Consider the following 27,124-nt stretch of genomic DNA (forward strand, 5'->3'; position numbering starts at 1 on the left):
AAGGGGATCCTTGGGTGCACATGGTACTACTTGAATGAACAGCTAGCTTAAAAAAAGACCCGACATAAAAGCAGCATTCTGCGTCTACCAACAATTGCAGTTATCTATATGCTACTCTACACTGGTGGATTTTGTTCTTCCTTAGCAATGGGAATAAATACTGATTTTGTATGACATGCATACAATTTACATTGGTGGATTTTATGCTTCCTCTTCAATGGGAATAAAAACTGATTTTGTATAACATGTATACAATTTAAATAAAAAGAAAAATGCAACAGAGACTGTGGGGTAGTATCATCGTACTGGCAGGGGTGGGCTAAAATATCTTTATGATAACCTAACGGAAGGCAAAGTAAAAATAAAACCACTCCTGCCCTAAAGCGGACTAGCAAAGATCATTCCCATTGCCCTTGCGTGACATGTAAGTATTGCACTGGTCTGCTAAAGGGCTCCAGATTCATATAAGCTAACATTGTTGGTTTCTTAAGTTCCACAGAATTCTGTATGGAGCAGGCACGCTCCAGAAATTTGTATTTAATTAATTTTCTGTCAGCCCTGTGGCCTGACATAGGCTCATCAAAAAGAGATGACTGGCGTAGCTCCAAGAAGGTATTATGGGCCAAGCATGTCAAAGAATAGTGAGGCCCTTATCAAATGATAGGCAGTCTTTGATTACGAAGCTGATTAAAACTGGCTTCCTGATTCTGCCACAGGGAGATGCATAGAATGACCGGACACAATTTAATGCGGTCCTCGGTGTAGCAGAGCCCTAATTCTTCAAGGCAGCTATAATAAGATGTTGTAGGAGGGGGTGGCTGAGAGACGCCTTCTAGAAAAGTGGTTTTCCCAAGCTTGAATGGCTGTGCAACTGCCAATACCCCTGTTTTCACTAATGACCGAGCTGACAAAAATCTCTGGAATGCACTTCTCAGTTTGAAGAAGACATTTATTATTAATTCACCACAAGGTTCCTAAAAAGGAGATTAGCATGTTGAAAGCACACTTTTTAAAATAGTTACAGCAATGAAAGAAAATATACCAAAATGATTCTCCACTGCCATGTACACAGCAAATATATGTATTTCTATTATACTGCAAAGCAAATAATGAAGGAAAAATTCATCACCGTAGGGCCTGCCAAGGTCTTCATTTTTCTCATGCCAGCAAGTTGATAACCCCGTTCTACTGCGAGAAAGAGATCTCCACCCTCACTGGACAGATATCAGGCATCTGGCGTCAAGAATCCTGACTGAGGCCACTCTCACTCTCACTATTGCACCAGGTCTTTTTATATCTTAAAAAAAACAAAAGGAGCTTTCTGTAAAAAAAAAACCTCATTTCGTAATTCAAACATGCTGGCTAGTTTAGGTCTGCTTTGAAAATAACACAATGGGGTTTGGCCACAATCCCAAGGTGTCAAATCAAAACAAGGCCGTTCCCTGCCGTCTGAGTACATCCTTATCAACCAAAGCACTTGGTGAGAAAAAGCACGAAAACCAGCACAGTTTACAATGTGGAAAAGTACAAACAGATTTAACATGTCAGTGTCTAATGCTGTGAGAAAGTCAATAGGCAGCTAAACTGAATACAAAATGTAGTCTGCAACTGGTGAACACTAGACAGCTAATCCATGTGCAAAGTGGTGCAACACACAGTCAGTGGTCAAAAACACATATTTCACTACAACCCCAAATCCTTCCTCAGCATGTTGCGGCGGGTACACATTGTGTCATATACATTTGCAATAAGGATTCAATAAATAAAGTACTTATCGCTTTATAAAGCTTTAGGGGACAATGCCAGATGTTAGGGGCACAGGGTCCCAATGAGTTGTGTACAACTCCCAGATAAGAAAAGCTATTAGTCATTACCAAACATTTTTATGCAACAGCTAGGGTATGGACCTTAAATTGTTTGGGGAAACAAACCATAATATATGATTTTTAAAATGTGTAAGAAGGTCTAAGTTTGCCATAAACTGGGAAAATTAATTTACTAACAGGAGCAAAGAGTTATTGGTATAAGGGCCATTAACACTGCATCCTCTGCATAGAGTAAAGCTGGAAAGGGAGGCGCTGACAATCCGAGGGACATCCGGGCTTGATTTCTTGATGTAGAGTATAAAAAAAAGTGGGGCAAGGATACATCCCTGCCAAAACCCTCAGGAAATTTCAAATTGCTCTGTAATTTCTCCATTGGCGCCAAATCTGATTCTTGCCCTCCTGCAACACTGCTAATAGTGCAGAAGGGCTTCTTCCAGCCCCTGTTCCAATAGTATTTGGCCACAGTTTTGAGTGGTTAACATAGTCAAAAGATGTGGACTGTTGAGATAAGAAACAGAACCTTAACTCCATCTTGTGAAAAAACTCCATTTTGTGGCAATCAACCAAACGGGTGTGCAGAAAACAAACCTAAAAAGAATTTTTTATGTCCTGAGTTTCAAAATATAGATTAGTTACAAGGCATAGGCAAAGAAAAAACAAAAACAGTTCCAAGTAACAGAACAGGTTATCTTATCTAGAAGCAGCAGTACACCCCCAGCCCATGGAGTATAGGGTGTCACTTTAAAAAAAGATAGATGTTGAGAAAGAAATCACATGACTAACAGATGTGCTTGCCAGATTGTAACATTTGGATCAGCTATTGTATTCAATGCCTGTTGAAGTGTGTAAATATTGAACGCAGTCAGATGATCTTTGAGACTCTCCCTTGTATGTGACTTCACATGCAGCACTACAGTGGTTCCCCCAGTTGTGAAATAAAGTATATCCAGAGAACCCAAGATGAAAGGCTGTAATCATTTATGAGGGCAAGGAGAGAAAGTTGTCCAGAGTTGACAGGGCAAAACCAAGAATGCATGTTAGAGTGGACACTGCTCTGCGATGGTATATTTGCCAACAATTAAACTAAGATTAAGGCAATGCTCTGCGTTCCCATTGTTCCCTAAAGCCATATCAGCAGCAGTGAAGCACACTTTTTTCTGAAGCTCAGACGCAGATCGTATTGTAGAAATCCTGCCCAAGATTTTCATTGAGCTATTGATGAGAGAAATTGGCCTATTTCACTTTGCATCCGTTCACTCACCTTTTTTAAACAATAAACAAGGAAGACCAGGATCTGGATAGGTGGGAATACGTGAGGTAATTATGGACATTAGTCAGCAGTAGCGTCCATAAATCGGGGTTACATTTTACCAGGTCTATAGAAATCATCCATCCCTGGTGCTTTCTCGGCAGGGCTCTGCTGTATCGCTTCAGCAACCTTGTTTAAAGGAAAGAATAGATAAAATGTATACTCAGGAGTGAGCAGGGATTCTTTTGAAGCCACACCACGAACTGTTGGATATAGATAAGAGAAAAATGATCGACTCAACACTCACTGGAAACGTGACAGCTAAATGAAGTGTTGTGGCTGCTGGTAACCCTAATGGAGGTAACTATGGCCCAAAAAGCTTGACAATCATTTTCTGGGGTTGCTGTGCACGTTTTGAGTTGTGAGTCTATTTTTGTCTTACACCTACCTCCTCCCCAAAAAGTATTGGACTGCTCCACCCACAATGAAGGGGTACTTGGCCAAGTTGCACAGAGACCAGAGTAGGCCCGGCTGGGCATCTGAAGTAAAAAGCCCCAATCTCCACAATTGAGCTCAGTAACTTCTGCATGTGCCGTTGGCCTCTGAAAGGGATTCTGACACCAGGGAACCCAGGTGCAAAAACATCAGGCCATTCGTGACTTGGAATGAAAGCTTTATGTCTGGTGCACATGCAAAAGCATATGCATTGACATTTGACATGCTAGCATTTTTGCTTCTTCCTATTTGCCAATAGTATGCCAAGGCCATAAATGTCAATAGACCCGATTCAGGCGGGAGAATCCCAATTTTTAAAGCCAAAAATAACTTTATTTTGGCTGTGTCCCACCTGAAATTACCTCTTCTACAATAGAAATCAGTGGGAGAAATAGTCTCCCGGTTACTTCTTTTAAATCTCACACTTTCCTCTTCTGAAATGTTGGCATGTATTCAAGGTTCACAAATAGGGTTGCCACCTAGCTGTTTTGTTTTACCGACCTTGTCTGCACATTTAAATGCAGACCAGAAAAAGTAGCAGCCCTCTTCACAAACACTTTCCCTAATTGTGCAAGGACTGGAGTTAGAAGAGCACTTTCTACTTTAGAGGGATATCCCGTCTGCCTCATTAACCGCATTATGCCAAACTATAAATCACTCCCCGAATATAATTCTTCCTCCACGATTATTTGGGGTGTTTTGCGGTTCTCTTCCGTCTGGCAACACAGTAAAGCATGGGCATATATGTGCACTTCGGATAGGCGTGTGCAATCAGAACATCGACATAGTATCACTTGTTGCCTTCATCGGATAGCCATGTTGGAAAGGACCGTTCCCCTTTAATTGGCTATGTAGTGTCACAAAATAAAGATGTTTTTAGCAATACATTCAGTTACATTTATCCATATTAAAATGTACAGTTCTAAAATATTATATAAACATTAATATAAATAGTCCTGCATTACTCTTCTCTTTTAGTTATTTTCCTCTATTCCGAATGTAAATAAATATGTTTTTAATATTTTTGCGTACGCGCTTTTTATTTAGTATTCTATGGCTTTGAAAATGAAAATGTACATCCCCTGGTAGAGGGCGGCTCCGCTTTCTATCGCCATGAGTGCGTGCAATTCATGATTCTAGCTGTTGAGCTCCGTGACAAACGTGACAGCTGCCCGCTCAACCTACTCTGCCCCGCCTTTCTCTTCCTCGCGTTAACTCAATTGACTCCTGTATGAACCAATCAGAGGCTCCATCCTGTAAGACCTGTGTTCATGTACCCAATGGGAAAAACGGGCAGGCGGGACGTAGATGCCTTCAGGATTTCTGCACTCGTTTAAGGTGACCTGCAGGGACAGGCTGGTGCAGTCCGTTCAGGGGAGGGAGCGCGGTGCAGGTCTGAAGTCTGAACTCTTCTCTTCATCAGCTGTTCGTGGCAGAGCAAAATGTCTCTCTCTACCAAGCTCACCCTGGACAAGGTTGATGTGAAGAACAAGAGAATTGTGATGAGGTTAGTGTTGGAATTTTGGGGATGAACCGTTCGCCGCTGCGCGGTAACATTATCACTGCCTAGTTAAGGTGACTCCGAGATGCAATGCTCCAGTGTTCTCCTTGTCGTTTAAAATGTATTTTCAGGTTAGTTACGTTCAGTTCAATTGGAATTTTTAAAAGTTTGCTTCTCACCCATAGGGTCGCCATGCGTTTTGTGGGGTCTCAAGGCGCTGTGTAAACAGGAGTGAGCTAAGATTTCAAGTTCCAGAATGCATCAGTTGGTGAATGGAAATCTCGAACTGGAGCAATGGGTTATCGGTGTCATGGAGCCATTTGATACCCTTGTAGAGCGGGTCTGGTGTGCCTGCTGCAGCAGGGCTGCAAGGTGGGAAGGCCATGCAGTGTTCAGGCTGGAAAGAAGCATCGTTGCTACGTGCGTTTTCACTACCTTCGTAAGGCTGCTCAGTGGTTTGAAACTGAGAAGGTGGCTGAAAAATGCAAGTCACCGGTTGAGAAGGCCACATGCAACTGGGCTGTGGGGGCGTAACTTTCTGCGTTGCATCGGGTACCATCTGCCGGCCGCATAGTCATTGAAATTGACTCCACTTAGGCACGGCACAAGCGCAACTGCTTTGTCTTTAAAATTAAAGAGTCTGGAATGTGCCTCACGTCTGTGGTTAAGCGGGTGTGCCCTTCGTGACCGTGATCTCAGGTCCCCGCATTTTTTTATTTTATGTCTTTTACGTGGGGGCCTCGTCGTTAATAGGCTACCTACAGGGTTGGTGCATGCAGGCTGCTGCCTGACGGGGGTGTTGGTTTTAAAGGTTAAGGGACTGCCGACTGGTAGAGCTTTGAGGTTTGCGAGCTAGGAAGGGCACAGTGCTGAGTACACTCCCCTCAGACTGCAATCCAAAGGAGCTGGAGTCGGTTGCGATGGAGAGCAAAGCATTGATAGAGGCACACAGCTAAAGAAAAAATGACGACTGCTTTCTATCTCCTTTTTGGTTCTGACGTGACTATGGACCGCATATCGACATTTTTTAGATGGTGTTTTACTGCAAATACTTTGTGGAGGGAAACAGCTCTTGACATTCAAGGGGAAAATGATTCATGGGCAGTCATGAACAGTAGGCAGACCACATCCTTCCTGCATCTCTGTTCTTGTAACGCTTCTTCTCAAAGCGACGCCATTCTCTGTGGTTATTTATTGTAACAGACATCTTTGTATGGGGTTGGTTGGATTCCAGCAGTGGTATTACAGAGGCAGCGTGCGCCAGCCTCAGTATTTCCAGACTTGCAAAGACACACTTAAAACGACTGAGAACATGAGTGTGCATGACACAGAGGCCCTACATTGCGCAAGCCTCAGCAGCCCGTTGAACTCTGCCTTGTCATGACAGGAGAAGAACACAGCACGTTTCCAGACATTGAGGGCAGCACAATTATGTTTTTGAACTCCTCATAATTATAACATTGTTCTTTAGAAGTGAAGCGTTCACGATAGATGGCTAGGGGCTGCTCCTTTTTCAGAAGCCCAGGTAGGTTCTAATATATCTATTATGTTTTAGTCCTGTCAAGCCGGTAGAGCCTTCTTGTGTGATGTTTTCCGTAGCAGTAGGGCCCAATAAATCCATAGCTTTGACAGTAAAGTACCTCGGTAGGTTGGTGAACTGCTGCATCAGTCTGATATCTGGAGGCTACAGGGCTAAGATCAGTCTTTTATCTCTTTAAATCCCACTCCTCCGACCCCCCTCATCTTTTATCTTTCTAGGGGACAGCCTCTGACTTTGTATATGGTGATCTCCAAGGTCGTGCGGTGATCTAAGCGCATCTTCCTTATTTCTAACCTGGAGGTTCTGCATTACTCCAGTTGAAGGCTACGCCTCTCTATATCCTGACCAGACCAATCCATAGAAGTGGTATTTTATATCTGATCATATGTAAATCTAGCAATATGTGCAACGGGGCCAGTTTCTGTTTCTCCTTTATCCTTCAGCACAACATCTCTCCCAGTGTTCGATAAATTCCCTACAAGAAGAGTCTACTCTCACAGCATGTTATTATCATGAACGTGATTACAAACAAAAGCGCCGGTTCTCAGACGCTCGTTCTACGAAGATAGATCTCGGTCACAGGGAACGCCGTGCAATGATCTGACCACGGCTACGATGTTCCCATAAAGATACTAGCATATTTGATTAAGGTGAGCGTTGCTGAGGGGTGTTGTGTACTCAACTACTCGAGCTTAACGCTGAGTAGTTTCTCTATTGAGTTGTTTTCTACTATATTCGAAATGATGGCATTCGTTTCCTCCATTTCGTTTCCAGTTTACATATCAGGATTCCTGCAGTACTATACTGGGATGTGATAATTAACTGCGTTCATCACACGAGGTCAGTGATAGACCGTATTGGTTATTATTAGATGTGGTGGCACGAACAATTCTACTAGACATCATATTATTAATAGTCATCCCAATAGTCACTCGCACTTCTTGCCTTTATAGATTTCTTAGACCACGATAAGAGTACCGTTGAACACAGGCAGTACCTGATTTTAAGGTATGTCTCAACTCTGATGGGGTTCACAGTTCCGATACTATCATAGGTTTAGACACATTTTCGCGCAATGTCAGATCGGGCTATCTATTATTATAGGACTGGTACTTTATAAATTTATATCTCTATCTACTTATGTTTATTTGTTGATCTTCCTGATACTTTGATAATATATATCTGTGGGATAATAGGTCTTTCTCTTTCTTTTCTTTTTTCTCTCACTCTATATATACATATTCTTTGTTCTATATTCCTTACATCCCTTATTCTGGTGACGTTTATACTTATTTATAACTCTTCTAACACATCATCACTTGGTGATATAATTCCTATATGGTTGAATATTGACTACTTTTGAGAACTTGACTCAAAATGTTTGACCCTTTACAAATGGATTGCGGCATTTTTTCTATTGTCTAATTTTGGGAGATTAAGTCACAGATAGCATGTTTTGATTTGCACAAAATTCATTATAATTTCTGCTCTTAACTTGTCTGTCTGAGATGACATGTACTTAGATACAAATGTGTTCTCAATTTTACAGCCCTGATGAAGTCTGTGAGAGGGATCTCTCATTGGACGAAACACGTGTTGGCTGTGGAGGCTAATTGTATATGATTTCAAGGACATTTTCCTATCATGATTGAACTACTTCAAGAAATAAATTTATCCTGAACCAGAGCCTGGCGTGATTGCCTTCCACACAGAGGATTTATTACATCACCATACTCTTATATTTTACTTTTGTGAGTGCTCTGACAGCTGTTTGTTGTTACTCTCACAGCATGGGCTTGTGGTCTCCTCGAGTGTTCGGTAAACTCCCAACCAGAAGGGTCTACTCTCACAGCATCAGCATGCAGTGTGGAGGCAGTCCTCGGCCTGGTCTGCCTCCCAAACACTCTGTTTTTTTTTTTATCTGACCAAATCGCCATAGTTTCCACCGACTGAGATATGTGCAGTGTAGGTATTTTAAATGGATCATTTGGTATTGAGATGCGATATCCGTTTCATGCGGGGTCCTCTTTGCTTCCTGCCACTTCTCACCTGTGAGTGCCTCTACATATTTTTTCCTGTTTGTCAAAGAGATAGGTGTATGTTTCTCCATGTTGCCCATTACCAGTTATGTCTTATGAGGGTTTACATCTTTGGTATGGGTTAAAAGCTGGGGATATTGACAGAACTGATTTGTATGCATCTCCTAGCTGATTTGTCTTATCCATGACTGGTCTTTTCCCACTTATGCTGTTGTGTGGGGAAATGCCTTTCGGCTGTGCAGGGCACATTCTTCCTTCCTTGTAGTGTTACAAATACCATTTTTAGTTGGAAGCAGATATGAATGGTGGTGATATTGACTCTTCGCACTAATTCTAGGATTGGGGTGCCCATTGTAGTTTCAGGGGGGTTGAATCTATGTCACACATCAGGTTAGTTTACCCATATTTTAATCAGTTCATTACATAGTCGGTGGATACCCTGAAATTCTAGCATAGATTTGAACATCCATGAATTGACGTTCCTGCTTCCTGCCCTTTTAAACGCAGTAGTGTTCATTTTGGCATCACTTCATCTAGAAAAGTTGAGCTGCATGGTAGTGAGTCTATGAACCTTAGATTAGTTCACAACAAGAGTGGTCCTCCACCCATGCTTTTCCCTTATCGTTTGACCAAAGGCGTCAGTCTGCCGGCTATTTGTCTTAATCACGTTTTATCTTCATTCGCAATTGCAAATCAGCATTTCAGGTACAAGGTTTGAAAATATTTTTTTTTTCTTTTGGTATTCAGCCTGCAAGAAGCTCTCAGTGACGTTTATGTATGATAGTTGCTTGCAGAGAGTATGGCTGGTGAGTTAAGTTGATGGGTAGGTATGCTGTAATTTGTGAGTCCGATTCTAAGCAAACTTGCCTTTCCACCAAAGGCATGATTTTGCAAGACTGTGCCATATGGGCTTTTCCTCCTTCCAAAATGGTACCTGTTGAAATTCGAATCAAGTGTTTGCCTCGCTGATAGTATTTTATATTGGAGAACACGTTTCTTGGAATTCCTAAGTGGTGAGTGGTTCTCACCCTGATGCGCGTACTTCAGGTGATCTTTAGATACCGCTTTGAAACGGAGACCATGCCACATGCTGGGCAACTGCGTGGGCATGCAAAGTAGTTAGCAATGGGTATTATTTGTTAGCATAATTTTAAAATGCTCTAGGATAGTCCATTAACTTGAAAGCAGTGGATAGGGCGCACTGAGTTCTGAAAGGTCAATTGCCTATGGTTGGCTGAAATAAACATTAAAACAGTTGCTACTTAGTCAATTTTATTTTTATTTTATTTTTTTTAATTTTTCAAGGGCTGTTGATAGACAGGGATTGATAAATGTTTGCACTGTTCATTACCAAGATAATCTGTTTCCCGTTCCAGATTTTGTTTTCCTATTGAATTTTTGCAATTTATTTGATTTTTCTTTTTTACCCACGCTTGTTTTGTGATGAGAAATTTGCTTTATACCTTTTTTCGTCTAGCAGTTGTTTAAAGTCGTTATCATTTTGTACTTGACTTCTCGAGCCTTGTGTTTCATTCTGGCTAGACTGTCTGTTCAAATCCTTCCGCTCTCTGGCTTCCATTGCTCTAGTAGTGCTGACCTTGTTCCGTCAGTCTGATTATTCCACACAGCATCACTGTGCATTCAAAATCCATTCGTCTGGCAAAACGAGAACGAAAGGAGCGTTTGAATGGTGTGTCTGAGTGAAACTGATCGTTTCCAAGTGGACTGTAACTCATTGTTCAGGATTGTCATCCTCCGTTTCCAGATAATCCAGGTTTTGCCTCGATGTTCATTGAATTGTGGATGAGCTCTGGAATTCAAACTTCTCTGTAGATGTTGGCCCAACCTGACAAAGAAGGCTCTGACATTGATAGCTTTGGTGTTGGACCATTTATACGTATTTCATTTGATACAAAAAATTATTATTTTAACTGAAGTTATTTTGATTAAATCTAGACTTGTTTGCGAGACTGTTGTAGACTGGGCTTGACAGGTACATTTTGCCTGTTTTTTTTGCAGTATAGCTTAAGTTTAATCCCTCCCATTGTTTACAGATGTGGGATATATATATTTATTTATTTCAAATGGTGGGTGTTCTTCATAAGCTCAAGAGTGAATTTGATAGTATGACCAACCCACAAGTAGAGGCAGTGCCTGGACCGGGTGGGCTTCGGGAAAAGCCGGTAGCAGGCTGTTTGGAAACGTGCAGTTCTGCATATGGTTATCCTCAGCACAACAGTAGCTAGAATCTTAAAAAAAAATAAAAAAAATAAGGCCAACAACCACTAAGAGCTCCAATGCTGAATGGAAGGTAGGGTGCAAAGAGAACCGTGTTTGTTTGCCTTAGCAGGTGGAGTAAGAAGGATGCTTGGTGTATCTGGGTGAAGATCCTGTTCCAGATTCTCATGGTGGAATGGAAGAAGGCTTGATATCCTGTTGTCTTTCTTGCTCCTCCTGGTTTTAAACCTTGTGATAGTGCTTCTTTGGGAACTTCAGGTGACGCCAAGGATTTTGATCTTGAAGGTCTCTGGAGACCCACGATCAGGAGAACAGCTGTGCGAAGAACCCTTATCCAAGGGCTGAGATGTGAATCTGGTACTCCTGCCAGCAGTGTGTTGACTCAATTAAGATGCAAGAGGATCAGAGCTTGAATAGAAGTTCCGACGTCTGCTTCCAGGAGAGTGAGCTTTCCGTTCCTTTTCAGTGATTGTAGATGCAGAGTCTTCTGACGCTTATGGATCACGGAGCTTAGGGTGGTGTCAATGCAACCTGACATGTTGGTCAGCTGAAGTGCGCAGTAGGCTTTTGAGACATGGAAGGTTGGCTCTTCTCAGCTGTATGTTGAACTGCACTCCAGAAAGTTTGACTCAGAGCTCTGCCACCAGTACATTTGCCCCCTAGCTATGTTGGCCACCAGACATGGCCTATGAAAGGCTGATAGGACTGAGAGTCATAAGGGTAAAGGACGATTTAGCATTTCCAAATCATGGGTTAATTTCAGTTGCACCCAGCAATAAACTGTTCACTGTCCACCATTGTGCATCATACCTTCTCAGACGCTTGAGTGGGGTGGGACAAGGTTTAATTCATTTTTCCTTTCTTTTACTTGTCTTTCAACAACCCAATGCTAAAAGTAGTTGCCTAGCTAAGTCATTTGGTGCCAGCAGCAATTTCTTTCCATTCATAAAGGAATTTAGACATCTGTATCTGCTAAGCTTAAGATCCTATGATGTAGACTTGGGGTGTGGAAACAATATGATCAAATGCATGCATACATAGAGTTTTTTTTTTTTTTTGTCATTCATGGCATTTACCCACTTCTAATCCATGGATGGCCTGTCAAAGCTGCTCCTCCTATTGCAGGTGTTAGCTGTGGAAGATGCTTAAAGGTGTGCAGTGGCAGTGAAATATGGATGTCAAGCTTGGCATGGGGTTGGATACGAAGGGCCATGCTGCCTTGTCAGTCACTTGCATTTCACAGAACATGCAGCTGCCTCTCCCAGCTTCCCCTGACCTTTCAGATGTTCCAGGCTGTTGAGGGCCATTGTCCGAATATTCCTGTAGCTCCTTCTGTTTTTAAGCAGTTTGTAGCAAATCTTCAAGAGAAAATATGCCTCTTTTGTCTTCGTGTTTCACTGTAGTGCTTGTGCGAGCAGTTTACTTTAGATTTAGCCCCTCGCGATGGAGGGGGCGGGCTGGGGGTAGGGGTGCATCGGAATGGTGCAGAATCTGCTTTCAAATTGAACTTTTCTAATGTTGATTTCATTCATTTTTTTTATAGGGTAGATTTCAACGTTCCTATGAAAAATAACCAAATAACAAACAACCAAAGGTAAGACTACATCTTTTTGATGAATAGTTGTCACAGAGAGAGTAGAATAAGCGTCTCTCACTCCCACAAGGTTCTCTTCCAAAAGGGAAATGCCCACTCCATATTCAGAGATCTCAAGTTATGCCTAGCGCCACCCAGTTGGAATCCTAAAAAATCAGTGGTGATTTAGTGCAGTTGCTATAACAGCTGAATCCTACTTGTCTTCTCAAATAGTGTTTCTTAAAAATGTGCATGCAGTGTCATCATATGCCAAGTTCAGCCTTTTGTCTGTTACATGATTTGTTAATTTTGCAGAGACGTGGCCTTTTCTCTCCTAGCATTGTTTTCTGACACCCATTCTGTTTGTCTCGTGGCTTGTGTGCCAATCTTTCGTTTGAGATTGTTTGAACTGACACTTGCTCTGATGGCTCAACCACAACCTCTGTGTTGTAGATGCCGAACTGTGTTAGATGAAGATTGCTTGTAAATTCTTTCTAATTGGTTAATGTTTCTAAATCGAGCACCTGGTGTTGGTATACTTTCTCAGTTGGTAATGAGGCTTGTGTTCCACTCATAACTGAGGATATGTTTATCTTTGTAACTGGGCGAACTGTAGCATCACTAGGAACGTGGGACAGCGTTTCTTCTGTTATGTTTAATCTTGAAACCTAGAAAAGGTAAAGCAGATAAATGGGAAATAATATGATTCAAACTTAAGTAAAAAGGAATAATTTTGGGGGCTGACCTGTATATGTGATTTTACTAATACTGTTTTAACACACTTTTTTATTTGGATTTATCCAACTTGAACCGTACTTCTGAATCTCGGTATTCTAGAATCAAGGCAGCTATCCCTAGTATCCAGCATTGTTTGGACCATGGAGCTAAATCAGTTGTTCTGATGAGCCATCTGGGCCGACCGGATGGAGTTCCGATGCCAGACAAGTACTCGTTGGCACCTGTAGCAGTGGAACTAAAAACTCTCATGGGAAGGTGCGTAAACAAAAAAAACTTTCCTGTGTGGTGAAACACTTGAAACCCGTGCATAAATAAGTCTCTATTCGTTTTTATTTCATTAGAGAAATTCTGTTTCTCAAAGACTGCGTGGGCGCTGAAGTAGAGAAGGCCTGTGCTGACCCCTCCCCGGGCTCTGTCATTCTTTTGGAGAACCTCCGATTCCATGTAGAGGAAGAAGGCAAGGGCAAAGACGCATCAGGAAACAAGGTGAGACAAACATTTGAGGAACTGCATTCGCCTACATTTATGGGTACTTAATAGGATATATTGTGGGCTGGTCCATTAAGTCACATCCCAGAAAAATCCAGTTAGAAGTTCACAATGATTGTAAAACATACAGGTAATGTACAATAAGTGCATTGTGTTAGTGTGCGTTCTGCATGTTTATTTTTTATTCTGAAAACCTGACTGCATTTTATTCTTCAGTGGCTTGATTAGTCCAGCCTTTCAGCCTCATTTTGGGTTCTGCAGTGTGTGTGAAATTAGGTGCCATTAGCACATGTATCTGGGCGTAGCACAAATTGCATGCACTTCTGGTTTTTCAGTAGACTTTCTTCAGAAGGAAATTGCGCGCGCACACACACAAGGCAGTGCATTAAATTGAAATACATATACAGAAATGACTAAGAATTTTTTCACATGTTGGTCCCTATTGCACAGGTAAAACTGAAATTGGGTGCAAATAGAATCCAGCCCTACCATTTTAAGGGTACATGCTTGATGAAAATGACAGTGTTATGGAGTTGTTGATCTGTGCATTACATCTTTTAACTGGATATAGTCAAAGGCTGGCTGGATTCAACTTTGAATGTGTGTAGTGTTCCAAGTTGAAAATCACAAAATCCTGAAATGGCCATGTTCTGTCATGGCCTCGTGATTTTATCCAATTGAACTGGAACACATATTTTCTCATTCACCACATGGAATGACTATTCAAATGTTGGCATGGGAAAGAACCTAGGATGAGGCTTTCAGTCTGATTGCAACAGATACATGTTGGCTTAAACCTGGGCAAATGGCCACCCTAGGGTGAAGCTCATGCGAGTGTTCATTCTCCTGCGTGGAGCGACACCCTTGCATTGGAATCTGGTCAAATATTCGAGCTGCAGTTGCTGTGTCCGTGCTGCCGGCCTGCAGTAATGTTCCCAAGCGGTTTGGAAGCAGGTCTACGAGGGCGACGGCGTCAGATGCTTTTAGATGCCCCGCACGTCTATTCTGAGGCCAGCATGGAGGGTGCTCCTTCACCACCTCTGACATTTCCTGAAGGTCAGGCTAGCACCACCCTCCAGACGGTTTCTTTTCTTGGCAGGGTTGGATCCCTTGCCCAAGGACATCTGTGAAATGCATCTGAATACTGACATGGAGTTGGCTGACCTTTCAGTGATGACCTTTACACAGTGACCTGGAAGGATGAACTCTTCATTGGTACACAGACCGAGCTATTCATAGCAAGGGGTCTTAGATTTTAAGATTAAGTGCACCTTCCTTTGCTCGTAGGGATAGGCTTCTTTTGATCATGCCAACCCGTTGTGTGGCTTTACATCCTTTTGTTAGACACGGCCTTGTTCATCCTCCTCGCTCAGGAAGGAAAGTGTCAACCTTACCGTGGCCTAGGTGGTGCAGCCACACCTTATCTTGATGGGTTGTTTATGCTGGTTTGTTCTGCCTGGTGCCACCCGGTGAAGAGCAGGTCCACTTCGGCAGTCAATTTAATCAAAGGGCTATTGGTATTTGATACCATCCTCCTCCCCTCTCATACCACATATTACTTTAGGAGGAGGGATGGGCAGGCGTGTGTGTTTGGTTGGAATCGTCGTGTTGCAGGGATTGTTTGTAGCTGCTAGGGCAAGAATGCCTCCTTAACGTGCAGGACTTCATATTGCAAGTTGTTAGGCTGGTTGTTGGAATTGAGAATTGAGTAATTGAAGTCACTCTTTGGATCCGTGCTTAACTCTTCTCATTTGTTTCTTCTTCTGCGTAATCCTTAATTATACTACCTGGTGTTGACGTTGGTTAACTCGGTACTTTGAAGTATCAGTATCCATCACTCTCTGTAGACGCCAAAGTGATTTCTTCTGCACAGAGAGCTATGTCATTACCTCTCTTTCTCAAGATGGGGGGGGGGGGGGGGGTGGATAAGCTGTAATTATATCTTTTTGGATCTGGATTGCTGTTTTTCCCTTGCCCAAATAATTGATGTCTGGTAGATATAAGTTCCCCACGTGTAATCTACCAGTGGTGTACAAATTTATCAGGGTTTTAGATACGTGTAGGGAGATCTCATCTTCGTAGGCCTAGACTGTGCCTCTGTGTGCTGACATGCACTCCTCCTTTCACAGTGGAGGTGTGCAGTTGGGTTTTCCCAGGAGCGTGCCTGAGTGCTTAGATAAATACAGTGTGGTGCAGATGATTTAAACACCCCCACTCCACGGTTCTTCATTTTGCGGGTGTTGAGCAGTTTGAAATGCATTTCCACCCTAATTTGTAGGTTTAGCCAACATTTTAATAACCCATACGTAAGTGATGAAGAAAGTGCTAGAAGAGCTCTTATGTTTAATTTAGGTGTTGGGGGGGGAGGTGGGGAGTCTTCTATGTTTTACTTCATTTCAGTTCTATCCCAGGGTACACTCTGCACTCTGAAGACTGAGTGAGTCTGCAATTTATGTGTATATCACGCATGCATGTGGATAACTTACCATCTGTTTGTTTTGTGTGTCTGATGGTAAAGTCCAACTCAATCCTGACCTGTAACCATGACGTCGGTTTATGTTTTTGGTGCCAGAAGGGTCTTTCTGGGTCGACCCATTAAAGCCTTTAAGTGTAATCATGAAGGGTAACAGATTAACCAGTTGTAGGAGTACACAAAGAAACATGTAATAATGAAGGGTAACAGATTAACCAGTTGTAGGAGTACACAAAGAAACATGTAATCATGAAGGGTAACAGATTAACCAGTTGTAGGAGTACACAAAGAAACTATAATTGGGGAGGAACAATTCAGAAAAGTGAGAAAAAAAACACGTAGTCACCAAGTAACATAAGCAGCTTCAGTGCATTTTGCTATTGGCTGCAGGTGGTTCGGGCCCTCGTGTTGGCTGAGTGTTCATCTTTAGTGTTCCTTGCGGATGATGACAGTTTCTCAGGGATGTTATTGCCACCTTAAGGCGCTCTTCTTGCCGGAATTGGCCACTACATACATTTGTAATACCAGCAGCTTCCAATGCTTAGATGCATGGATTTCCTTTAGTAATGCTCAGCATTTCTATTACCAACCGCACTCTGGGGCAATTATTATGTTTGTCTTTTAGCATGAACTTATACTCGGATGTAGGACGCACAGGATTTTTATCGTCTCCGTTTTCTATTTGGGTCCTTTCTAGTGATGGGAGTAGTCGCCTCTGCTTATCTTTTAGTCCTTGGTTTGATGGACCTTTTTGTATTGTGCTTTTCTTTCATTTTTAGATCAAGGCGGATGCAGCACAGGTGGAAGCCTTCAGAGCGTCCCTTTCCAAGCTGGGAGATGTTTACGTTAATGATGCCTTTGGAACCGCCCACCGAGCTCACAGGTATCTGAAATAATCTCTTGTCGTGGAGCCAGGGAGTTCAGTAATTGCACCATCCAGAGATTGCAGTTTTAAATGCAACGTTTCTTGGAGAGTTGGAAAAGGATGGAGTATGACGTATCACCAGGGAATACTGTTTCCAGCATCCAGAGCGGGGATCATGCCCATGGGAAATACTCTGCAAGTCTGTGCATCTCATTAGTGCCTGCACGTGGAAAAAACCAGGCTGTGAACCTCTTGATGAGATCCTGGTCTGTGTTGTGCTTATCTGAGGCCTTTGAGCTTCTTTGCCTCCTCCCTAATTGTTGCACAGAACAGTGTTCTTGTCGTTGGAGGGAGGGGGGTGTAGGCAGTGACGGGGATGGGCCTTCCTTGCTTCTGGGTGCATTCCCTGCAGTTTCTTGTTGCTTCGAAGGAGAAGCCGATCACTAGGATTAATTCTGCTGCACCGGGCGCAAACCAGAGATCTACCTACAACACCGCCTACTAGTCTCTGTTCTTGGTGACTGGTGTTATAACCAATATGTGGGCAAATCCTCACATGAATATAGAATGCATAAGAGTGGTGCCTTAAACACTGGTTTGTGGAGGAAAAACACACATAGGTCAATATAAAACAAACTAATTTTTTACATTCTGCACTGTTTGCAGTGCATGTTGAAATTCACCATTTACTGAAATTAATATCTTTATATCCCAGGAAATGTACACACCTTTTGTTTCTAGTAGTAAATATTTATTTTGAGGCTTCCTTCTCATGCTAACATTGATGTTCAGTAATTAGTGGCCTAGCAACATCTCTTTCCAAATCCCAGGTAGTCCCATTCCTTGAAATTGGTTCTCTGGTTCCCCCTTATGAGGATTCCCAGGGTTGGAGGGACTGCGCATGTAGATGCCCGAATTGCCTTGAGACTTGTAAAGAGAGTGGTCCTGTTTTTCCTTAGCACTGAAAGCAACATTCCTATTCCTGTGGTTTCACTTAGCAACGCAAGTTATTGTGGGGGGTTCTTTTCTTTCTCTTCAGTACTACAACATGTATGTGATGAGGTGAAAACTTGCCCCCAGGTGTACACTGGCTCTTGGAAGCAAGACCCCCCCCCCCCCTCCCCCCCATACTTAAATACTTTGCTGTTGCTGTGTTGGCTCTTTTGAAATCTGCTATACTCCTCCAGCACTGCAAGGCCTTTGCAGCCCACCCCTCATTCTCTGCTCTCTGTGGCCATGTCCATCATTGGTAACCTGCCCCCCCCCCCCCCCCCCCCCCCCCCCAGCAACTCCCCTCCCCCCTGTAGCTGTGATGGCCCATCGTGGTTTTCCTTCTTCAAGTCGCCCTTTGCAGCTTAATGTGCTGTATATCCGCATTCCCCGCCCCTACTGTCTCTGACCCATTCCCTCGGTGTAATCGTGTTCTTTTATGTGAACGTTTTGTTCTCATCGATGTATATATGATCTGATGAATATTAAATGGACAGACCATCTGTTCTGAGTTCTTGCCGTGGTGCTCTTGGTGTCCCAACAGTTAAGTAAGAGAAGCATGAATCTTTCTTTTGCAGTTCCATGGTGGGAGTCAACTTGCCCCAGAAGGCTGCTGGCTTCTTGATGAAGAAAGAGTTGGACTATTTTGCCAAGGCCCTGGAGAGCCCAGAGCGACCCTTCCTGGCAATCCTTGGCGGGTAAGAGGCCTTTTTCGGTTTCCTTTCTGCTGCTTACTCCATCTATTTGATGTATGCGTCGTACATGTGGTTTACCTTCCATCCAAACCAGTGGCCAATCAAAGCCAAGTTCAGTGCAAGCTTGCATTAAATGTATATGTCCTAATAGTCATTCAGCTTGCCTAGGCAGATGTGTAAACATTACTTCTAAAATGGAACTACATCTTTTGCTATTTTACATAACGAAAACCTGAATTATTTATATCTCCTGGAGGATGCTCTGCTTTTAGGTTCCTTGCAGAAACTCAATGAGTGCTAACTGTATTACTGTTATCACTGCACAGTCCAAACAGCACAATGTTAAAATTGAGTGCTTCTGGGGGAAAGAACACCAGGGCCTAACTATTTTATGAAAACATATATATCCTGACGCTGTGCGCTACTAAATGGAAGAAGCACCACAGGGACATTAATTACCAGTGAGCAATGACCGCCTTAAAAGTTGTGGTTGTTAACAACTTTCCAAAAGGCACACGGGGTGTGTATTAAGAGCTAGGGTATTTGTTAGTCTAGCACTTGCACACCCACTCAATTTGAAAGGAAAATGTCCTTGTTTAAATTGCTGAGCAGGAAGCTGGCGAGCCACTGCCTTTGTACAAATATGAGAATGTCACTGTGAATGGTAAACTGATCAAGGTCACAAAGTATTGGCATTGGTAGTTCTTGATGGAAGCAGTAGGCAGACTCCATCCTGTGCTGCAGAGAATTGCCTGTGCACGAACTCTTCAAATCCACAAGCGCAGCCCCTGATAATCTAGTTTCAATCTGCTAATCATGGATGCAACTGGAATAGCTAGTAAATCATGGTAGAAGAGGCTTTGTACCTTGGGAAGTAATGCCACTGATGTTTTTGGCTGCTTTAGGTTAAGGATTATGCGTGGGATGGAGACCTCCGACTTAGCCGTATAAAATTCCTGTGATGCATTTATTGAAGTCTGGCTACGAGCTGGGTGTCTGAGGCAGTTTCAAACTGCTGATATTTGCTTGAACACTGGGAAGGAGCTGTGTGCCACCAGGTCTCCTGAAGAGCCGCCTTTCCACGCAGCTCTCGGATTAAAGATCTCCCAGTGACCCTCCCCCCTTTCTCTAGTTCTTATAATGAAAGGGGGTCGGAGGTGGGGTGGGGGAGGGGTGGTCACAGGTCCTGAATAACTGCTGAGTCAGTAGAGCCAAATCCTTATCACGGAGGAGATTGCTGTACACTGTAGTTGTAGGACTTCAGGTGAACTATCTGGATCTTTCTCCAGTGGCATTGAGAGGTTATCTCTAGACGCTGGTGTCAATGGCAGTAGGTAGAACAAGAATGTTGATTACTGCTTTTTTCCATAAAAGATAAAAACTGCGGAGAGCCACTGTATGGTGATGGGAAGTCTCACTCGTCTAACCAAAAGGTTATGCCATCAAAGCATACCCTTCACGAGGTCTCATTAGGAATACTGTCCAAAAATATGCTTTATTGAGTATTTAAGAGTAAGCTTGATGACCTTTTTCAGATCTCCTAATAGGGCATTGAGTAAAATTAATCTATGTGGTAAACTTAAAAAAAATAGTTAAACATTGATGTTCATTTGAAATTGTCCTCACCTTCAACGGGTTGATGGACAGAGGTCTATAGAATAATGCGTTTGCTGGTAAAAGCTGACAAAATGTCCCTTAGCAAAGAGTTATTATTTGGTTTAACTTGCACCTTCACACTGCCTGAAGGCTTGCTAAAGAAGGGCCATTCGTTGCACTGCCGTAGTGCAAGATTAACAAGGTGATTCATGATGAGGTAAACATGTTCCCAGACCTGGCGCTACTGCCCTCTTTCATGTAACCCTGTACTACTGTATTTGTGCAGAAGGAGGGTGGGAGCACACTGCCTCACATCCCAGCATTCAGTTTGCCCCAGTGCATTATGGCAGAGGTCTCCAAACTTTTTAATGCCGCGCCCCCCCAGTTGAAAAATAAAAATCATTGGGCCCCCCCTCTGAATTTTATACAATTATTTTATAAACATGGCAATGTTTAAATATGTCTAAACCTATTCAAACATTGCAGTTAGGTATTGTTACCTTTTTAAAACTGCAATAATATGCTTCTGCTTAAAACAAAGGCCTGTTATCTGTATTATATTTATTTTGGCCAGAGTCTGGGGCCCCCCCTGGGATCACTTGAGGCCCCCCTAGGGGGGCCCGCCCCCCAGTTTGAAGACTTCTGCATTATGGTAAACGCAGTACAAGTTCATGCTTACTTTAGTGGTAGTCTGTAGTTTTTCACCATTGTGAGTGTTGCTAGTGCTGTATGTATCTAGACATGTGTTTCTGACCTGCACCTGTAAGCCAGTGAGTGGCACTGAGACCCGGGAATACTTTGGCAGCATTTCCAGCAACCTCAGAAAAAAGCCTAATGCTCTCTGCTGATGAAGGACTAAACCCAGAAACACGAGTCTAGAGATATACAGCACTAGCTGCACCAACAAAGATGAAAAACTACAGACTACCACTGAAGTAAGCGTGAACTTGTGCCTTGTTTACCATAATGCATTGCGGCAAAATGAACGCTAGGATGTGATGCAGTGTGCTCCCACCCTCCTTCTGTTTAAGGAGGCTCCCTTTAGCCAGTGAGCTCTGGTTGATGGACCTGTGTGCCAGTGGGTGGTACTGAGAAGGCTTTCGCATCATTTCCAGGAACCCCAGAAAAAAACCTGCTGCTTTTCTACTCATGAAGGATTAAATCCAGAAACACGTGTCTAGGGATGTACAGCACTAGCTGCACCAACATCAGTGGAAAAACTACAGGCGACCACTGAAGTAAGCGTGAACCTGTACTGCATTTTCCATAATGCATTTGGCAACCTGAATGCCGGGATGTGAGGCAGTGTGCTCCCATCCTCCTCCACCTCCTGTATTTGTGCATTCACCTTCTTGTTAGTTATTTGACCAGATGTCCATTCTGTCAACATTCGATAATCTCAGAAATGTTGAACTTTGCTGTTAATAATTACAAGTGTGAGCTGCACGCATAGTGTTCATACTGCAGAGATGGCAAGAGTCTGAAATATCTGGATAAGAAATGCAAGAGAGAGTTGACCTATCGAGGTGTAATGAATTCCTTTAAAGTGGACTCAATATTATGTTGTACATAGTTTTCAGCTCTTGAACTAACAAAATGCTCTACACTCATTTCATGATGTAGACCTTGATTCTTACAAATTGTGTCTAGTCGTTCCTTATGTGGGACTACTCTTCTTCCTCCACCCCCCCCCCCCATTTTCTGCAGAGTACTTTAACTACAAACACATGGGGGCACCATATATTGCGGGGGCGGTGAGGTACACGTTAGTCCTTGGTACTTCGTTTTCACCAAGACACCGAATGTTATTCATTTAAAAAAAAAAAAAAACTAGTCTACTTAGCCTTGAGGGTCAAGAGAGTGAGAACTCCTGCCCCCTTAAAATCGCACAGCGTCAAGGTGGTCACGCATTTCACATGAATGTGAATTGACTGTACAAATAGAGCAATCTACTTGCTAAACATATAGAAAACAAACAGACTTCTGACAACCTAGATTCCTTGTTCAATTTAGAGGTGTCTCTGCATTTGGAAAACCATGTTAAGAGCTTCCAAGTGGGCTATTAAAAGTCCACAAGGGATGTCTGCCTTAGCTGTCGGATCTTTACATGTATGACGCAGGTTTAGGAGCACTTCTTCACTTAGTAACCTCTTCAGAGTGAGACTGGCTTCAGTGTTAAGTCATTGAAATGCATTTTAGGTCACACACACACTCCCTGTAGCATCTAAAGGCTTGACCTCATTAGTTGGAAAATACTTTGCCACCTTGTGTACCTAAAGAGTCTTGGTATCACAATCCTTCTGAAGCACTGAGGATGGTGAAAAAAAAAAAAAAAAATATATATATATATATATATATATATATATATATATATATATATATATATATATATATATATATATATATATATATATATATAATTTTTATTTATTTTTTCCACTCTTTAGGGTCTATCGTATCTTGTATGCCCCATTATGGTTAGCTGAGCCGTGCATGAAAATGTGAAGTATATATTTATTTCTTTATAGAAAAAATAGTATCGGTGCAGCAAACTTCATTTATACAATTATGGCAGGCAACTAATGTCAGTGAAGGATTATGTTACTTACTCTGTAAGCGTCTGTTTGTTGCATGTAGTGCGTAGATTCACATGTTCTACACACTCCTGCTGTCTAGAGTTGGGTGTTTGCAGCTTGTTTTTATTCAAAGTCGTATTTTGAGCCACAAGGTCTCAGTGACTCGCCTCTCATGGATACACACAGGCAATGACTCCATTGTTCGATTGTTTTTCGCCCAATCGTTGAGAGCTGGTATGGAACAGTGAGTAGAAGAAGAATAGTGAAGTATGTTGAAAAAGAATTGTATGAGGGTGAAAGCTATCTACACTATCTTCCTGGTAGGAGAGTGGGCAAGTGTGACTCTATAGCACTACATACAACAAACAGATTCTTACAGAGTAAGTAACTGTAAGGAAATGCCTCCTTGGCATGGTTACCCCCTGATTTTTTTTACCTTTGCTGATGCTAAGTTATGATTTGAAAGTGTGCTGGGACCCTGCTAACCAGGCCCCAGCACCAGTGTTCTTTCCCTAAACTGTACCTTTGTCTCCACAATTGGCACAACCCTGGCACTCCGGTAAGTCCTTTGTAACTGGTACCCCTGGTACCATGGGCCCTGATGCCAGGGAAGGTCTCTAAGGGATGCAGCATGTCTTATGCCACCCTGGGGACCCCTCACTCAGCACATGCACACTGCTTCACAGCTTGTGTGTGCTGGTGGGGAGAAAATGACTAAGTCGACATGACACTCCCCTCAGAGTGCCATGCCAACCTCACACTGCCTGTGGCATAGGTAAGTCACCCCTCTAGCAGACCTTGCAGCCCTAAGGCAGGGTGCACTATACCACAGGTGAGGGCATAGGTGCATGAGCACTATGCCCCTACAGTGTCTAAGCAAAACCTTAGACATTGTAAATGCTGGGTAGCCATAAGAGTATATGGTCTGGGAGTCTGTCAAACACGAACTCCACAGCACCATAATAGCTACCCTGAAAACTGGGAAGTTTGGTATCAAACTTCTCAGCACAATAAATGCACACTGATGCCAGTGTGCAATTTATTGTAAAATACACCCAGAGGGCATCTTAGAGATGCCCCCTGAAAACATACCCGACTTCCAGTGTGGGCTGACTAGTTTCTGCCAGCCTGCCACACACCAGACATGTTGCTAGCCACATGGGGAGAATGCCTTTGTCACTCTGTGGCCAGGAACAAAGCCTGCACTGGGTGGAGGTGCTTCTCACCTCCCCCAGCAGGAACTGTAACACCTGGCAGTGAGCATCAAAGGCTCACCCCCCTTTGTTACAGCGCCACAGGGCATCCCAGCTAGTGGAGATGGCGCCCCTCCGGCCACTGCCCCCACTTTTGGCAGCAAGGCTGGAGGAGATAATGAGAAACAAGGAGGAGTCCCCCCCCCCCCCCCCCCCCAGTCATGACAGCCCCTAAGGTGTCCTAAGCTGAGGTGACCCTTACTTTTAGAATTCCTTAATCTTGTAGAAGGAGGATTCACCCAATAGGATTAGGGATGTGTCTCCCCCCTCCACCCCCCCCCCCCCCTCCCCACAGGGAGGAAGCACAAAGATGGTGTAGCCACCCTCAAGGACAGTAGCCATTGGCTACTGCCCTCCCAGACCTAAACACGCCCCTAAATTCAGTATTTAGGGGCTCCCAGAACCTAGGAAACTAGATTCATGCAACCTGAAGAAGGACTGCTGAGCTGAAGCCCTGCAGTGAAGACGGAGACGACAACTGCTTTAGCCCCAGCCCTACCGGCCTGGCTCCCAACTTCAAAGAAAACTGCAACAGCGACGCATCAAACAGGGACCAGCGACCTCTGAAACCTCAGAGGACTGCCCTGCACCCAAGGACCAAGAAACTCCTGTGAACAGCGGCGCTGTTCAACCATCTGCAACTTTCTTGCAACAAAGAAACAACTTAAAGGACTTCATGTTTCCCACCGGAAGCGTGAGACTTTCTACTCTGCACCCGACGCCCCCCGGCTCGACCTGCAGAAAACCAACACCACGGGGAGGACTCCCCGGCGACTGCGAGCCCGTGAGTAGCCAGAGTTGACCCCCCTGATCCCCCACAGCGACGCATGCAGAGGAAATCCAGAGGCTTCCCCCTGACCGCTACTGGCTGTAACAAGGGACCGACACCTGGAACCAACACTGCACCCGCAGCCCCCAGGACCTGAAGGAACCGAACTCCAGTGCAGGAGCGACCCTTTGCCTAGCCCAGGTGGTGGCTACCCCCTCGTGCCTGCTTGCATCGTTGAAGAGACCCCCGGGTCTCCCCATTGCTTTCAATACAAAACCTGACACCTGCTTGCACCCTGCACCCGTCTGCCCCTGTGCCGCTGAGGGTGTACTTTCTGTGCCTGCTTGTGTCCTCCGCGTTCTACCCCGTGACCACATCCACAGGTACCGTTTCCTACAGGCATCAGTTAGCTTGCTCTCCTTGTCAGGAAGCAGAATGTCACCTTTGGTTTGGGCTTCTGTCCTTTTCCTGGTGTTTGTGACAATCCGTGAATCTGGTGGGACATGACCCCTAACATAGAGTGGATCAGAGGGTGCTGGTTTGGTACCTGGGTTTTTACCGGGTCCTTAAAGATCTCGGGGGCAGATTTTATCATCCCTGGGGCATAGAGACGGAATGCTTCATTTTTGGAGAGCGTCTCGAACAAGTCGCCATCCATGGGTGACGTACATCTCCACCTTTTGGTAGGCAGCTGTTTATTGAATAATGCTGTGTTATACTGTTGTGTTATCTGGTGGGGATTCCCTGATTGGGACATGTTTGAGATCTGGGCCCCTCTGAAGGTCCACATCATAATCCTTCCAAGGTTCAGCTGCCTGTCTCGAAGTGGGACGCCGGTGACCCCTACGGGGAGGTCATGGGAGGGGAGGGAATAAATGGTAGTAGAGGAGGTAAAGAAGGGAGATGGTGGTGGAGGAGGAGGAGGAGGAGCAGAAGCTTTGTCCTTGGGCCTCTTTGAGGGCAATAGAGGCACAGAGGATTCTGGTTGTGAGGCGTCTTCAAAGGCCAGTCTGTGCTTCTTTAGCAGGTTCTTTTCTAAGGCAGAGATCTTTCCTGAGTACGATTGAATGATAATCTGCCTTTGCCTCTCATCCAACTCTTGCTGCTGCTGCAACCTGTCGAGTTGGCCTTTCCTCTGTCTCCGGAGTAGACGGCTTTGGAGCAGGTGGCGTTTTAGTCATAAATTGCAGATGTTTCAGCACCAGTGCGCTTTCGACCATGATGGAGGAGCTAGCCCTGTGCTTAATTTTAAACCTCTAACCTTGCTCCCTTTTTAACGTTAATGTGCCATATATGGGTTTCGGGAAAATGTATTTCTGTGCCTTCAGATTGTCTTTTGCATGCCCGAACGAGCGCCACCTTGCCTCTTTTGCCGGTCAGATCTGCTTTTTGCAGGAACAGGTGACGTCGAAGCAAAGGCTCCGTTATGTTATCGCTGTCGGGCGGTGACCTCTTCGCGTCATCCGTGTGTGGAGATCCTGCAGGGTCAGCAGGACTGTGCAATCCGCGGCGCGTGGCGCTCTTCCAGGCCTCGGCTCTGTACGTGACCCGGCCTTGCACCCCGGAGAACCTGCGCGCGCACACGTGCCCGCGGACATTTGTTTTGTGCATGTTTTCACCACACGAATGTATGTACGTCAGTATACGGTAGCCAGAATAGAGGTGCCAGCTCCCACGTTTGATGCAAAAATACGAGTGGTTTAGAGGTGTGTTTTTTTTTTTTTTTTTTTTTTTTTTTTTTTTTTTTTTTGTGTGTGGTTCTTTTATCATGCACTTTGGAAACATTACTGAACCGTAACTTTATTTTTTATTTATTAACTTTTTGCTTTTTGCGCTGTGCCGTTGTATGATTTTCTTTCAGTTCACACTGGTATTAGTCTCACGTGTAGAAAACATTTCATCTGGTGACAGTAAATGTCAGGTTCTGAAGGTGGGACAATTCAGTAGTCGTGTTATATTTGCGTGGGTCCTTTTGAATCGAGTGTTTTGACGTAATATATTTTTTTCTTTCAAGGGCAAAGGTCAAGGACAAGATTCAGCTGATCAATAACATGTTGGACAAGGTGAACGAAATGATCATCGGAGGAGGCATGGCTTTCACATTCCTGAAAGTGCTCAATAACATGGAGGTATGCGCCTAGTGTTGTTGTTTGTGGTTTTCATACTTTGTGGTGGCTACAATCATTCCCTTGTTAGCCTTTCCTTGGCGCTTCTCTCCA

At 43.8% G+C, this 27,124-nt stretch overlaps 1 protein-coding gene across 1 annotated transcript in view; it reads left to right on the top strand.

Moving 5' to 3' along the window:
- The first annotated feature begins 4,902 nt into the window (after window positions 1–4,902).
- Window positions 4,903–27,124, top strand: part of PGK1 (phosphoglycerate kinase 1) — a 45,078-nt gene continuing 22,856 nt past the window's right edge. Inside the window, exons 1-7 of the mRNA XM_069211122.1 lie at window positions 4,903–5,077; window positions 12,432–12,482; window positions 13,299–13,454; window positions 13,541–13,685; window positions 16,941–17,044; window positions 18,595–18,714; window positions 26,920–27,034. Coding sequence (XP_069067223.1) covers window positions 5,013–5,077; window positions 12,432–12,482; window positions 13,299–13,454; window positions 13,541–13,685; window positions 16,941–17,044; window positions 18,595–18,714; window positions 26,920–27,034 — 756 coding nt within the window. The 5' untranslated portion in view covers window positions 4,903–5,012. The remainder of the gene's footprint in view (window positions 5,078–12,431; window positions 12,483–13,298; window positions 13,455–13,540; window positions 13,686–16,940; window positions 17,045–18,594; window positions 18,715–26,919; window positions 27,035–27,124) is intronic.

This window comes from Pleurodeles waltl, chromosome 2_1, assembly GCF_031143425.1.
Source record: "Pleurodeles waltl isolate 20211129_DDA chromosome 2_1, aPleWal1.hap1.20221129, whole genome shotgun sequence".
Taxonomy (NCBI): Eukaryota; Metazoa; Chordata; class Amphibia; order Caudata; family Salamandridae; genus Pleurodeles; species Pleurodeles waltl.